At 42.7% G+C, this 15088-nt stretch overlaps 1 protein-coding gene across 7 annotated transcripts in view; it reads right to left on the reverse strand.

Annotated features, from left to right (window-relative positions):
• The window catches only part of tacc2 (transforming, acidic coiled-coil containing protein 2), a 99512-nt gene that overhangs the window by 71063 nt on the left and 13361 nt on the right, over positions 1 to 15088 (reverse strand). For all 7 annotated transcript variants that reach the window (XM_031905207.1, XM_031905212.1, XM_031905210.1 and 4 more), the window contains one exon: positions 3543 to 3700. In XM_031905207.1, coding sequence (XP_031761067.1) covers positions 3543 to 3700 — 158 coding nt within the window. The remainder of the gene's footprint in view (positions 1 to 3542; positions 3701 to 15088) is intronic.

A 15088-nucleotide genomic window follows, 5' to 3' on the forward strand; every position in this document is an offset into this window, starting at 1 on the left:
TTCCTTTGCTGTTACGTATTCCTTCATTACTATTGGAACTGCTCCCAACACTCGGAATCCCTCCTTAGTCTGCCAGTGAAACAGTTGCATAACTTCTCCATTTAATTATGGAAAAGCTGTCAATCACTAAGAGGTTATGCCAATGGGTTGAAAATGTAACAGCACACGGTCCGGCTCCCTGCTTTTGACTGTAATGGGGATGTTGGGAATTGTAGTCCAACATGGTTTGCAGGGCTAGTGCATTGTACACCTGTGCCAAATGTAGCAGTGAAAGTGCCAGAGTTACTCATGGCTTGACCTCTAAGTTGGAAGCTGCTGACCTGCACTTGTTTGTAGAGGCGAAAGCTGCTGTTTGTTTGTCCTTGTCCCTGACCTGCGCCCTTGGGGAGAAAAAGCTGCTTTTGTTCCTTAGCATTCCATAACCCAGTGTAACAGAGCACTGAACCCGAGCCTGAACTGCTTGCACCATGGTGCTTAAATGTGCCAAGCGGTATTCTGTCTGGAACATGCTGAAACCTATACATGGGTGGGCATGGCATTTACCTGCAGGGGTATGGCATAAGAACAGTTACTGTACTGTTAAAGGGGTGGCATGCCTTACATATATAGACAATAAAGTTTATTTTGCTTGCAGAACATTCCCTTAGTGCACAGTTACATGTATCAATGCATACAGGTTGGGCTACCATATTGCTTGTCTTGGTTCTGACATTCTGAGTTGACATTCCTCTGCCCAGGGACTGATCTAATATGTTGTAAAACCACAGTTACTCCAGACATCAGCTGGCCACAAGTGCAACTGTTTCACATTCCTCCCTGTCAGCCAGCACCAACATTCCTATGGCATTCTCATTCCCCTGGAGCAGCTGCTGTACGTCCCTAGTATTCAGTATCTAGTAGAATTAAGTCTAAAACAACTGGACTTTTCTGAGTTTTTCTTGAAAACGTTTCACCACTCATCCGAGTGGCTTCTTCAGTTCAAATGACTGGTAGGGAATTCCCCGGTATTTAAACTCTTGATGGTAGTAGAGTCACTACTGGGTAAAGGCGAAGCCACTCCATGCCTATATGGACTCCCAAAAATACACAAAGAAGGAGCCCCTTTGAGGCCAATTGTCAGCAGCATTAACTGTGTGACTTATAACATTGCTAAATACGTGGACAACATCTTAGCCCCCTTAGTTGGAAACACAGTACACCACATTCAGAACTCCATGGACTTTGTCAAAAAAGTGAAGGAGTTAAAGCTGGAGATCGATGATACAATGGTGTCCTATGACGTAACATCTCTGTTCACATGCATACCCACTGCCGAGGCAATTGATACAGTGAGGAAACGGCTGAAACAAGACACCACCCTCAGCAGCAGAACAAAGCTGACCCCAGAACAAGTTTGTTCCTTACTGGACCTATGTCTCAATACCACGTACTTCAAGCACAAGGAAGTTTTCTATAGACAAAAACATGGCTGTGCCATGGGTTCGCCTGTGTCTCCAATTGTAGCGAACCTTTACATGGAAGAAGTGGAAAAGAAAGCCCTGGACACCTTCAAGGGAACAACACCAAGTCATTGGTTCAGATATGTGGATGACACCTGGGTCAAAATTAAAGCACGCGAGGTTCCAGCCTTCACCAAACACATAAACTCGGTGGACAAAAACATCACATTCACAAGGGAAGATGTGAAAGACAGCAAACTGGCTTTTTTGGACTGTGCTATAGTTATCAAAGAGGGGAGGGACCTGGATATTGAAGTATACAGGAAACCCACCCACACAGACCAGTACTTGCTGTTTGATTCCCACCACCCTTTGGAACATAAACTGGGTGTAATTAGGACTCTACATCATCGGGCTGAAACTGTGGCATCCAATGCAGAGGCCAAGGAGAAAGAATATAAACATCTAAAAGGAGCTCTGAAAACTTGTGGGTACCCAGACTGGGCCTTCATCAAAACCAAATTAAAGACCAACAGAAAGACCAGACCTACAAACAGAAGGGAGGAACACAGCAGGCGAAACAACATAGTAATTCCATATGTTGCTGGAACATCAGAAAAACTTAGGAGAATTTTCAACAAACATCGCATTCCTGTGTTTTGCAAACCCAGCAACACCCTGAGACAGAAGCTGGTGCACCCGAAAGACCCAACACCCAAGCACATGAAGAGTAATGTGGTCTATGCTGTCCAGTGTAGTGAAGAGTGCTCTGACTTATACATTGGGGAGACAAAACAACCTCTCTGTAAGAGAATGGCCCAACATAGGCGGGCAAACTCCTCAGGACAAGACTCAGCAGTCTATCTACACCTCAAAGAAAAAGGTCACTCTTTTGAGGACAGTAACGTGCATATTTTGGACCGAGAGGACAGATGGTTTGAAAGAGGTGTGAAAGAGGCCATTTATGCCAACCTGGAAAAACCATCCCTGAACAGAGGAGGGGGCCTGAGACACCGCTTGTCACCAACATACAATGGCGCGTTGACATCCTTACCCCGGCAGTTTCACAACAGTTCACACTTCCAGTCATGTACTTTGAAGGATTAACACCTTCATCAATGAGAATCTTGGTACCATTGTGATTGGATCATACCTTCTTACACCTGTCAGTTTCAGCTAACACCTAACTGAACAAGTTCAATGGAACCATTGTGATTGGATGTCTATGACTCTACTACCATCAAGAGTTTAAATACCGGGGAATTCCCTACCAGTCATTTGAACTGAAGAAGCCACTCGGATGAGTGGTGAAACGTTTTCAAGAAAAACTCAGAAAAGTCCAGTTGTTTTAGACTTAATTCTACTAGATACTGTATATCATGACCTGGATGAATGAGAATCTTCATAGACGTCCCTAGTATTCTAAGCTCATTGCCAGTGATAGAGCCACATGGGCACTGCCAATGCTGCTTCTATCCAACATATTATAGAAGGTAATACCAGACCAGTTATGCAAAAAGCTTGGCTCTGGAACAACCAAAGGACCCCTGTACTAGAAGATATAAGCACTTAGTCCACAGTAAATGTATGGGCTCTGTTATCCAGAAACCCATTATCTAGGAAGCTCCAAATTAATGGAAGGAGATTTCCCGTAGACTTCATTTTAATCAAATAATTCACATTTATTTTTCTGTAATAATAAAATAGTACTTGTACTTGATCCCAGCTAATATAATTAATGTGTATAGGAGGCAAAACACCTTATCTGGAAAACCCCAGGTTCAGAAAAATTCTAAATAACCAGTCCTATACCAGTGTTATGACAAGTGAATACAGTAAGGATAAGGATATCAGGAGAACTCCCAATGGTCTTCAATATTAGATATCCTTTTCCTATTCTCCTGCCCTCACCTAGGCCACAATGAGTATTAAACACAGCCCTGCAAGTCCTCTTCTAACTACCTCATCCCCATGTTCCAAAAGGGCAAGGAGGGCACATGGAAGCAGTAAAATTATGTGGTAATAGATATGAAAGCAGACAAAAGTGGGGAAATGAAAATAAAGAGTTCAATTGAGTTGAGTAGTGAGTATGTTATGGGTTACCTGGGAGTTGCAGGGGGCACATTCAGGTCCTCGGTTATTAAGGAGGAAAATGTCTCTTCCACTTTGCCTCCACATTCTTTGCTTTTGGCAGGCTCTTTGCTATCGTATAACTGATTGGGAACAAGAGCAGGGGCAGATCCTGTAGCAGGCAACGGCTCCTGGAAAAGAGTGTGATACAATGGGTTAAATATCACTGGAAAGAATGATGTTTTTAGAAAGACCTTCATGAAATAATTAAAAGAATATTGTACTACCCTATTCCTGCTGTCCTCTTCATTTTGCTCCATGCCCATTGATGAGAGGCTGTATGTTTTTTCTCGCCTCTTTGGCTGTTTTTCTATTGGCAGGTAGCAGTTCATGTTTACAATAGGTTAATTCTCTTATAACTTTAGTCTCCCTAGTTAATTTGGTCAAGTGCTATTCCATAAACATCACAAGCACAGCTATGAACTCATTATAACGTACCTCCCAATAGTTTGATATAAAAAAAAAACGCAGAACAGTCTACTTCTTTTTGTTGTCTAGTTACACCAAATCCTGGGTGTAAAGCCATCCTATCCCTTTATAGGAAAACCTTAAGCTTTATGGGGTCTCTGATCTGGGATTGTCACCCCTAAATTGGGACCACTGGAAGTATGATATATTTCAATATAATATATAGGTATAATCCCATAAAGGTAGGACAGGACAATTCACCATATGGCAAGTGCAATTGTACTGAGGCCCTTAGTTTTTCGGGGCACTCTGGGCCAATGACTGGGTGATTTTCATGCTTTTGATGAGCTAAGGAACATGGTCCCCATATCTCTGTCTTGCAGTAGAGCTCTCCAAGGTCTTGCTGCAATACAGTATATAGAGACATTGTGACATGACTGCCTCTTAATTGGCCATGTAAGAAGTCTGACAAGATTTGCTTCAATCTAATTCCCATACGTTAGGAATCTTTTGTCAAAGGAAAAAAAACCTTACTTAGTATAGGACTTTTGAATTGGAATTTTTGCTAGGAAAACCTACCTAATGGGGCCATCACTAAATGAACGTTCCCTTAAAGAATAGGCATTTCATCATTAAAGAGTAATCGTGCCTTTTAACTTCACAAGCTCACTCTTCAGATCAACAACTGTAAGTTGCCATACATGGTTTGACAAAGACTGCCAGTTCCTGAGCAAGTTGCCCAAAACAATGGAAAGGCCAACCAATATCTGATGGGGGACTGACCAGATACCTACTGGGCAAGTTTGAAGATGCAGTCCTCTCCTAACAGGTTTGTATAATCCCCTGCCATTATCCAATCATTTCCCCAGGAACAAAGTGGGCAAAAGTCCACTAATTTGGCAAAATGTTTCAGTGTATGGCCTGTATAATTAGGGTCAGTGGCTCACCCTCACAGAGTAAAGATATAGGGGGTTCCCAAAAAGGATTTTGCGCTGGGCTACAGCACTGGAGATGAGTATAGATTGGTCCTAAGATGTTTTTTGGACAGTAGAAATGCATGGAAGAGTGTTTGAGATTGTGCTGGGCTCAACCGTGAGACTCTTTATATTTGAAGTGGGTCTTGGTTAAACAGAGGCAGATCTGTGGGACTGTTTGCATTTCTCATGCCCCCTGTGCTCATAGAGACCTTCCAGTGCGGCAGATTGAGGCAGACGCTGACACTTAACCAGCTCCTCTGCTCTTGATGATCTCCAGTTTATAGGTCGTATAACTGCTTTCAGATGAATGAGACTACAGTGTTGGGAGATGATACAAGGGTAGCAGTGTTTTCATTGTGCTGTAAATTCTCTTTCTATCACTGTTTTACGGAAATAAAGAACCTGTCTATACTGCTTTTAAGCATGACTTTGTATACACAGGCCTGCCTCGAAGCTCTTATTGCTCATTTACAAACACAATTACGAACCTCAAGGCAGGTGTTAAAGGTATATGGACCTCTGGTGGCCAAATAACAGCGAAAATGGGGCCCTGCCCTGTCTGCCAATAACTCCTTAATGCATCTTTTGCATAAGTACATAATTGCATAATTACACTGTTTTATGGCACAACATTGAAAGCTGTATATCTATTTTTTAAAGGGTTACATACATTCAGGTACATGGGATCAACTAAATACAGAGTTCCCATGCTTTTTACTGTTTACATTGCTTTTCTCCCATAGTTCTATAGTGCAGTGTTGCATGTTACATTGACTGTGTATAAGCCATAAAAAAATAAGTGGTCCCTCAGCCATGAGACATTTATGGCTTCCAACAAGTGGCCTAATGCCTGGGAGGGGGAGTTAATATGGTCATACATGGGCCAATAAAAGCTGCCCCTTCAGACCATGTTGGCAGCTTATTGGCTTGTGTATGGGGTCCTTCCAAAGGTGTGGCCAGCTATATCTTGTGAAAAATCAGCAAAAGTGTTTTGGAAGTATGGTCAAATGCCTAACCAAATAGGGGCTTATTGTTCCAATGTTACCCTGTATTTGCTTTGCCCATCTGCCTGGAACCAGCTGCGCTATACAGTCCCCCTCTGTTCCACTTCTGTAGTGAGGGGAATGTACTATGTTGCTAATTCCAGGTAGTAAATACAAGTAACATAGGGCTCCAAGTGCGCTGACAATACCGCAATGCACTGTAGTGAGAAAAAAGCTGTGTATGGCTTTGTCTATATCAGTTATATTGTACTAATACAATATACAGTATCATACAATATATACACACTTAATTTAATATACAATGTAATACAATATCTACAACTAGTGATGAGCGAATATTTTCACCAGGCGTGGATTCACAGCAAATTTCTGCATTTGGCCATTGGCGAATTATTTTGCGAAACCTCAAAAAAAGTTGCGGTCGCGTCCAATTGGGCGCAGTCATGGCAAAATGGGTGCAGCTGCATCAAAAAAAGATGGGCGACAAAATTAAACCATGGGCAACAAAAAAGCTGCACGACGATTTTTTGTCGTTTCGCTAATTTTCTTGTTATTTTGTGAATTTTATGGACGTTACAGTTCGCTCATCATTATCTACAACATTTAATACAATATACAATATCATACAATATATACGCACTTACTACAATATACCATGTAATACAATATATATGCAATACCTAATACAATATTATACAATATACAGTATATATATATATAGAAAAAAGTAGATGCCGCACTCACAGGTCTTAGTGAAAAATAAAGAAAATTTATTGTGTCAAACTAACGTTTCGGCTGTGTCCACAGCCTTAAAGGCTGTGGACACAGCCGAAACGTTAGTTTGACACAATAAATTTTCTTTATTTTTCACTAAGACCTGTGAGTGCGGCATCTACTTTTTTCTATTCTATACAATATGGTATACTGCACCCAGGCACCTGTGACCCTATAGAGACGTGAGTGCCTGCTTCTCCTCCGTTTGATCTATATATATATATATATATATATATATATATATATATACACAACACTTAACACAATATACAATAATCATGAGGTTATTCATGTGACTTGGGAGTTTACTCCTTACTTTTGAAGCAAGGGGACCCTCTGGCACCCACCTAACCCAGTTAATCCCTCTTTACATGGGATTAAAGCTTAATAGCTGCAGGTTTTACACAAAGCTCTCTAGAACTGAAGTGCACTTAGTTTTGTTCCATGCTGCGCCGTTCCAGCGCCATTAGTGTTCTATTCAGCAGCTCTGAATGCACTCAGGACTGTCCTTATATAACCACGCCGAGCCTACGGGAACCCTTAACCTGATATTTCTGAGTACGATACATTCTCTTCAGAAGGAACAGGATACAACACCAAGCCACAGCTTTACATTTCTAATGAAAATAACTTAGATTTCCCATCATTTTGTCATTGCTGCATGAACCAATATTTGTGTGTTTTGCACCTATTGCTATAATGCCAGGCAGGGCTGCCATCAGTAACCATGGCCCCATACTACTAAGCTGGCAAGACCCTCTCCCCAAAAGGCCTCAGGTATTAACCCAGCAATCACCTGGGGCCAACAGACCCTGTGCATGCATGGCCACACACCTGCTTTAACCCCTACCATGCCTCATTACAGCATAACCCCACCCATGAGTCCCCCAGACCCTGCCCATTCTCTGCCCAATCCTGGCCTTCTTTAATTGTTTACCCCACCAGAGTTATGGGCTTATAGAGCCAACACTTTTGTTAGGGGGATAGTGCTCTCAGGGGGCATAAAAACCCCCAAAACTATTGTTTCACCCAACTGGAGCCCACACCTCCCACAGGGGAAAACACTTTTGGGGTGACAGGTGCCCTGTAAGATGCAAGAATCACATCTTTTCATCTTTACAGACCCCCTTTGCTACAGGACCCCTGACTGGTGAACCCTCTGATGGTGGGTCTGATTCCAAACTTCATTAATGAGGCTGAAAAGAACATTTTGTATTATACTTTAAAAATACAGCTCCAAGGACCCTCTCCATGTCTTTGCCAGCTGAAGGGTGCTGGAAGTTATTGTTTAATAATGACTAGAGTCCTGGGGGCCACCACCACTGGCTTTCCAATCAAAACACCACAAGTAAAATACCTTAGTCACATCAGGGTCAGGCTTGGGGGAGGATCCCCTGCAATGGGACCCAGCTCTATTGGGCCTCAACCAAAGGCAATTTCTGTACAACACCTATAACATTTAAAGGGGTAGTTTACCTTTATGGTAACTTTTAGTATGTTATAGAATGTCCTATTGTTTTTAATTGATCTTCATGGTTCATTTCTTACAGTTTTCAAATTATTTGCCTTTTTCTTCTGCCTGTTTCCAGCTTTCACATAGGGGTCACTGACCCCAGAAGTTGAAATGATTGCTCTGTAAGGCTACAATTTTATGAATATTTTTAATTTGCATTCTAGCCCTTTCTATTCATATTCCAGTCTCTCATTCAAACCTCAAGCTGGTTGCTAGGGTAAACTGACCCTACCAAATAGCTACTAAAATTCGAAACTGTAGAGGTTGAACAAAAAGCTAAACAATTACTATGTGGCATCACACCAAAGTAGTTTTCATTTGGGTTTTGAGACTGGCTGCTTTTGTCCCCTTGCCACAGCCACCTGCCCATAACCTGGCCCCATTTATAACTATGGAGTCATGGAGTCTGAGCACTGACAAAGGCAGAAAATGTAGCTAAAAAAAAAAGAGTAAAACTAGTTCTACTGAGGGTTGAAAACCCCTGTACTGTGTAAACACACAGACCCACACACACACAGTAAGGATTCCATCGCTAAAGCGGGTATTTTTATACAATAGGTTTTGTTTAAACAATACTTTTTGCACTGGGGAATAAGCAAATATTCAGTGGCCTTTATTCAGGGCTGAAACTAGGGGGCTGATTTACTAACCCACGAATCCGACCCGAATTGGAAAAGTTCTGACTTGAAAACGAACATTTTGCGACTTTTTCGTATGTTTTGCGATTTTTTCGGATTCTGTACGAATTTTTCGTTACCAGCAAAAATCGTATTGGATCCGAAAAATTCGTAAAGAATCCGAAAAAATCGCAAAACATACGAAAAAATCGCAAAGTACCGATCATTACGAAAAAAACGCAATCGGACTCCATTCGACCCGTTCGTGGGTAAGTAAATCAGCCCCTAGGGGTAGGCAGGTGTTTACAGTAGGCCATACCTGCAAACTGTCCGGATTTTCGCAATACAGTCCCAATTTTTACAGCTCGCAGTTACGGATTCTTATTGAAAAGTCCCTCATTTCCCTTTGATCTCCTACACTGATACAAAGTTTCTCAAACTTAATTAGATAAGTAGCTTTTGGCAGAGCCCAGAATACTCAGCCCCTGCACTGAGATACAATTGTAATTAATAAGCTAAACAGGTCTCTTGGGGGAACTGAGACTCACAGCTTAAAGGGCAATTTCACCCTCATTAGCAAAACTGTAATAACACATAAAACAAGACCCCAAAACCCCCAGAAATGTGTTCAAACTTTAACCTGCCAAATTGTATAAAATGGGTGTGGTATTTAGGGGTGTGGTCACAAAAAGGGCATGGCCAAAACATTTTTACCACACTACTGTGGCATTTCATTTTGTCTCTCTTTACATTTTTTAAATGTTGGGAGGTATGCAGTGGGGTACTCCTGAATGGGAGTCAAAATATGCCATGACATTTTAAGTACACAGAGGCCCAAACAGCCCCCTATAGGCCCAATAAATAGTGACTGCCTATGGCACCTTACAGCAGCCCCTCTGGCATTTGCCTGAACCCACAGATTGCCAGTCCAGGTCTGCCCCTTCTTTCTGCTTACCCCTTACCTGGCTACCCTGGATAGGGTTGCCACCTTTTGTAGCTTCTAATACTGGCCAGAGTGTGGGTGTGTCTATGAGAGGGCAGTTCAATGACAACAGGGGCGGGGTCATGACACAATGAGAGCGGAGTTGTGACATCATGGGCCACAGCTAGCAAACTTAGCGAGTAGTGTGGGGTAGATGGACAAGCTCAGAGAGAGATTTGGATGTGGGCGGGGGTGTTATGGAGGTGGATCAGGGGCGGTCTGGGGTCAGAGGACTAGTTATTAAACAGTTACCAGCAAGTACATTGCCAGTAATTTTGTAATATCGGCCCCAGCCTTGGCTGGTATTTTAGGGTTTGAAACACTGGCTGGGCGGCAACCCTAGTCCTGGAGGATCAGCAGATACAGGTATAGGATCCCTTATCCAGAAACCCGTTATCCAGAAAGCTCCAAATTACGGAAAAGCCTGTCTCCCATAGACTCCATTTTAATCAAATAATTCAGATTTTTAAAACTGATTTCCTTTTTCTCTGTAATAATAAAACAGTACCTGTACTTGATCCCAACTAAGATATAATTACCCCTTATTGGGGGCAGAACAGTCCTATTGGGTTTATTTAATGGTTAAATGATTCCCTTTTCTCTGTAATAATAAAACAGTACCTGTACTTGATCCCAACTAAGATATAATTACCCCTTATTGGGGGCAGAACAGCCCTATTGGGTTTATTTAATGGTTAAATGATTCCTTTTTCTCTGTAATAATAAAACAGTACCTGTACTTGATCCCAACTAAGATATAATTACCCCTTATTGGGGGCAGAACAGCCCTATTGGGTTTATTTAATGGTTAAATGATTCCCTTTTCTCTGTAATAATAAAACAGTACCTGTACTTGATCCCAACTAAGATATAATTACCCCTTATTGGGGGCAGAACAGCCCTATTGGGTTTATTTCATGGTTAAATGATTCCCTTTTCTCTGTAATAATAAAACAGTACCTGTACTTGATCCCAACTAAGATATAATTACCCCTTATTGGGGCAGAACAGCCCTATTGGGTTTATTTAATGGTTAAATGATTCCCTTTTCTCTGTAATAATAAAACAGTACCTGTACTTGATCCCAACTAAGATATAATTACCCCTTATTGGGGGCAGAACAGCCCTATTGGGTTTATTTAATGGTTAAATGATTCCCTTTTCTCTGTAATAATAAAACAGTACCTGTACTTGATCCCAACTAAGATATAATTACCCCTTATTGAGGGCAGAACAGCCCTATTGGGTTTATTTCATGGTTAAATGATTCCCTTTTCTCTGTAATAATAAAACAGTACCTGTACTTGATCCCAGCTAAGATTTAATTAATCCTTATTGGAGGCAAAACAATCCTATTGGGTTTAATTATTGTTTTATTAATTCTTTAGTAGACTTCATGTATGGAGATCCAAATTACGGAAAGACCCCTTATCCAGAATACCCTTGGTCCCGAGCATTCTGGATAACGGGTCCTATACCTGTACAATGTTCGCAGTGAAGAGTGGCCTTAGTTGCCTTAGTGGCCTTAGGGACTCCAGCTATTTCTGTGCCATTTGTCCCCACTGACTGGGCACATTCCCTAATCCCCCTGTGCCTCAGGAACCATCAATTTTAAATTCTATGGGACAGGGACTCCCTGTGCCCGCAATGTTCTCTGCCCGTGGCTCCCTACAAATAGCAGCACTATATACAGATAACAAAGGCTCCTTCCTTCGCTGCTATTACTCCTGACTCTAGAGAAGCAGTGAGCACAAACAGGGGGTTACAGCAGAGCTGCCAGTCTCTCAGGAGTCGGCACACTCTTCCTACACTTTGTACTAACATTTTCCAGTAGCCCTGCCAGTGAAATACATTCCGACAGATCATCAGTGTGTGTGTGCAGCAGTGACTGGGACTCCCCTTCCAGGCGCACTTCCCTCCTCCCACCGACCTGCTTTTATAAGCCTAAGGGACCAGTTAAACCCAAGCGCTCTTTAACCCTTTATCCACTAAACAATAGCTGCTGCCGGGTAGGACAACAGCCAGGGCTGCTGGGGTTATTGTCCCAGTAGGCCCCTCTATGTGATATATCCAATCAGCTCTCTTATTTCAGCCATAAAGGTGCACAATACTGATATCCTTCAGTACATTTTATATCTAATGATGCATACAGTGGCTTGCAAAAGTATTTGGCCCCCTTGAACTTTTCCACATTTTGTCACATTACAGCTACAAACGTGAATCAATTTTATTGGAATCCCACGAGAAAGACCAATACAAAGTGGTGTACACGTGAGAAGTGGAACGAAAATCATACATGATTCCAAACATTTTGTACAAATAAATAACAGCAAAGTGGGGTGTGCGTAATTATTCAGCCCCCTTTGGTCTGAGTGCAGTCAGTTGCCCATAGACATTGCCTGATGAGTGCTAATGACTAAATAGAGTGCACCTGTGTGTAATCTAATGTCAGTACAAATACAGCTGCTCTGTGACGGCCTCAGAGGTTGTCTAATAGAATATTGGGAGCAACAACACCATGAAGTCCAAAGAACACACCAGACAGGTCAGGGATAAAGTTATTGAGAAATTTAAAGCAGGTTTAGGCTACAAAAAGATTTCCAAAGCCTTGAACATCCCACGGAGCACTGTTCAAGCGATCATTCAGAAATGGAAGGAGTATGGCACAACTGTAAACCTACCAAGACAAGGCCGTCCCCCTAAACTCACAGGCCGAACAAGGAGAGCGCTGATCAGAAATGCAGCCAAGAGGCCCATGGTGACTCTGAGGGAGCTGCAGAGATCTACAGCTCAGGTGGGGGAATCTGTCCATAGGACAACTATTAGTCGTGCACTGCACAAAGTTGGCCTTTATGGAAGAGTGGCAAGAAGAAAGCCATTGTTAACAGAAAACCATAAGAAGTCCCATTTGCAGTTTGCCACAAGCCATGTGGGGGACACAGCAAACATGTGGAAGAAGGTGCTCTGGTCAGATGAGACCAAAATGGAACTTTTTGGCCAAAATGCAAAACGCTATGTGTGGCGGAAAACTAACACTGCACATCCCTCTGAACCCACCATCCCCACTGTCACATATGGGGGGGCAGCATCATGCTCTGGGGGGGCTTCTCTTCAGCAGGGACAGGGAAGCTGGTCAGAGTTGATGGGAAGATGGATGGAGCCAAATACAGGGCAATCTTGGAAGAAAACCTCTTGGAGTCTGCAAAAGACTTGAGACTGGGGCGGAGGTTCACCTTCCAGCAGGACAACAACCCTAAACATAAAGCCAGGGCAACAATGGAATGGTTTAAAACAAAACATATCCATGTGTTAGAATGGCCCAGTCACAGTCCAGATCTAAATCCAATGGAGAATCTGTGGCAAGATCTGAAAACTGCTGTTCCCAAACGCTGTCCATCTAATCTGACTGAGCTGGAGCTGTTTTGCAAAGAAGAATGGGCAAGGATTTCAGTCTGTAGATGTGCAAAGCTGGTAGAGACATACCCTAAAAGCCTGGCAGCTGGAATTGCAGCAAAAGGTGATTCTACAAAGTATTGACTCAGGGGGCTGAATAATTACGCACACCCCACTTTGCAGTTATTTATTTGTAAAAAATGTTTGGAATCATGTATGATTTTCGTTCCACTTCTCACGTGTACACCACTTTGTATTGGTCTTTCTCGTGGAATTCCAATAAAATTGATTCATGTTTGTGGCTGTAATGTGACAAAATGTGGAAAAGTTCAAGGGGGCCGAATACTTTTGCAAGCCACTGTAGAGTGGGCCCAAGATGTCAAGTTGGTTCCTAGAACCTCAGTCTGATACTGATCAAGCTGTTCAGACTATACTAAACCAGTAACTAACAGGTGATCATTATGGTTAAGGGGTCTGGGGCAAATTCTAAATAGCCAACTGCTAAAGTGCCGCCCCGGGATTATACAATTCATGGTGCACACAAACAAGCCAAGGCACACATACACGTTAGGTCACATCAGCCAATGAATGGACAAAGTTCTGTCTTTTACGCCCACACTACTTCCTGTTACAGTTAGAGCTGCATTACTTCCTGTCAGCTGATCTCTGAGGTAACACACAGCCCATCACTAATGGTGGCTCACGAGAAAATATGTAAAAGGACAATATTTACTGATATATATATTCCAGATTGGATAGATTCTTTAATAGGTCACTTTATATGATATAAACTATTTGCTGATTAAGTATTCATTCAAAGGTATAGATTCCCTTTAAAAATGGCTTACTTTAAGATCTCTTAGAGAGTCTCTCAGCATTAGGGTTGCCACCTTTCTGGGCTCCTTACTTGGGCAGGGGTGAGTGGTGATTGATGTCCCAGGGGCGGGATGAGGGCAGGCGGTGACATCACAGGGCAGGAAGGGGTGCTGGTGATGTCACAGGGGTGGGCTATGATGTGGTGATCTGCGATTGGTCGATCGTAACGTCAGTTTTAGAAAGTCCTGCCCAGTTTTCCTAATTTAGAAAACCGGGCAGGCAGTTTTGACCCGGACAGCCCTTCCAAAAACCAGGCCATTTAGGTCAAAACAGGACATGTGTCAACCCTACTTAGCTTTATATTTTATAAAAGAGGGCAAAATCTTTGAAAGTCCTGAACATCCTGGTGTTGCCTTTGGAAAAATTGTGACTCATGAATCAAAGTACATATTTGGCAGGCATGTTGTCAGCAAGTGTTTGTAGTAACTGTTTCTTTGAGGGGAGAGAGGCCAGCCAAACATTGCCTCACAGTTATTCCAGGCCCCCAATCCTTTGCATGATATTTAGCATCTCCATGGTAACAATTAAGCAGCATTAATACACTTGGAAAATTGGAAGCAAGAGGTTGCGGTCTCGCAGGCCGGGCTCCCCTCCAAGCTGTAACAGCTCAGCTGCAGATTGGACGCCATCCCATTTCCTCGCCCTCCCCTCCCAGCCTGCACTGCTAATCCTTATTTCATAACAAGTGTACACGCCAGTGGCCCAATCTGACTGGGGAGGCCCATGCAGCAAGTGCAGGGAACTGTGGGACTGCTGAGCTGCAACTGCTCCCTTGTAGCTAAGGTTACCAGATCACATGACAAGCCAGGGTTTACCCAACAAGCAGGGCTGACTGCATCTCCTCAGGCTGTCAGGGAACTCTGGGACTCTGACTTCATCACTAGGCAGGTAGAACATCAGCAATTGCCAACTATTTCTAACAGTTGCACCTGTGGCCAGCTAAGCTCCACTTTTGATTGGCTGCTAGGTCCAATT

The sequence above is a fragment of the Xenopus tropicalis genome, chromosome 7 (assembly GCF_000004195.4).
Source record: "Xenopus tropicalis strain Nigerian chromosome 7, UCB_Xtro_10.0, whole genome shotgun sequence".
Taxonomy (NCBI): domain Eukaryota; kingdom Metazoa; phylum Chordata; class Amphibia; order Anura; family Pipidae; genus Xenopus; species Xenopus tropicalis.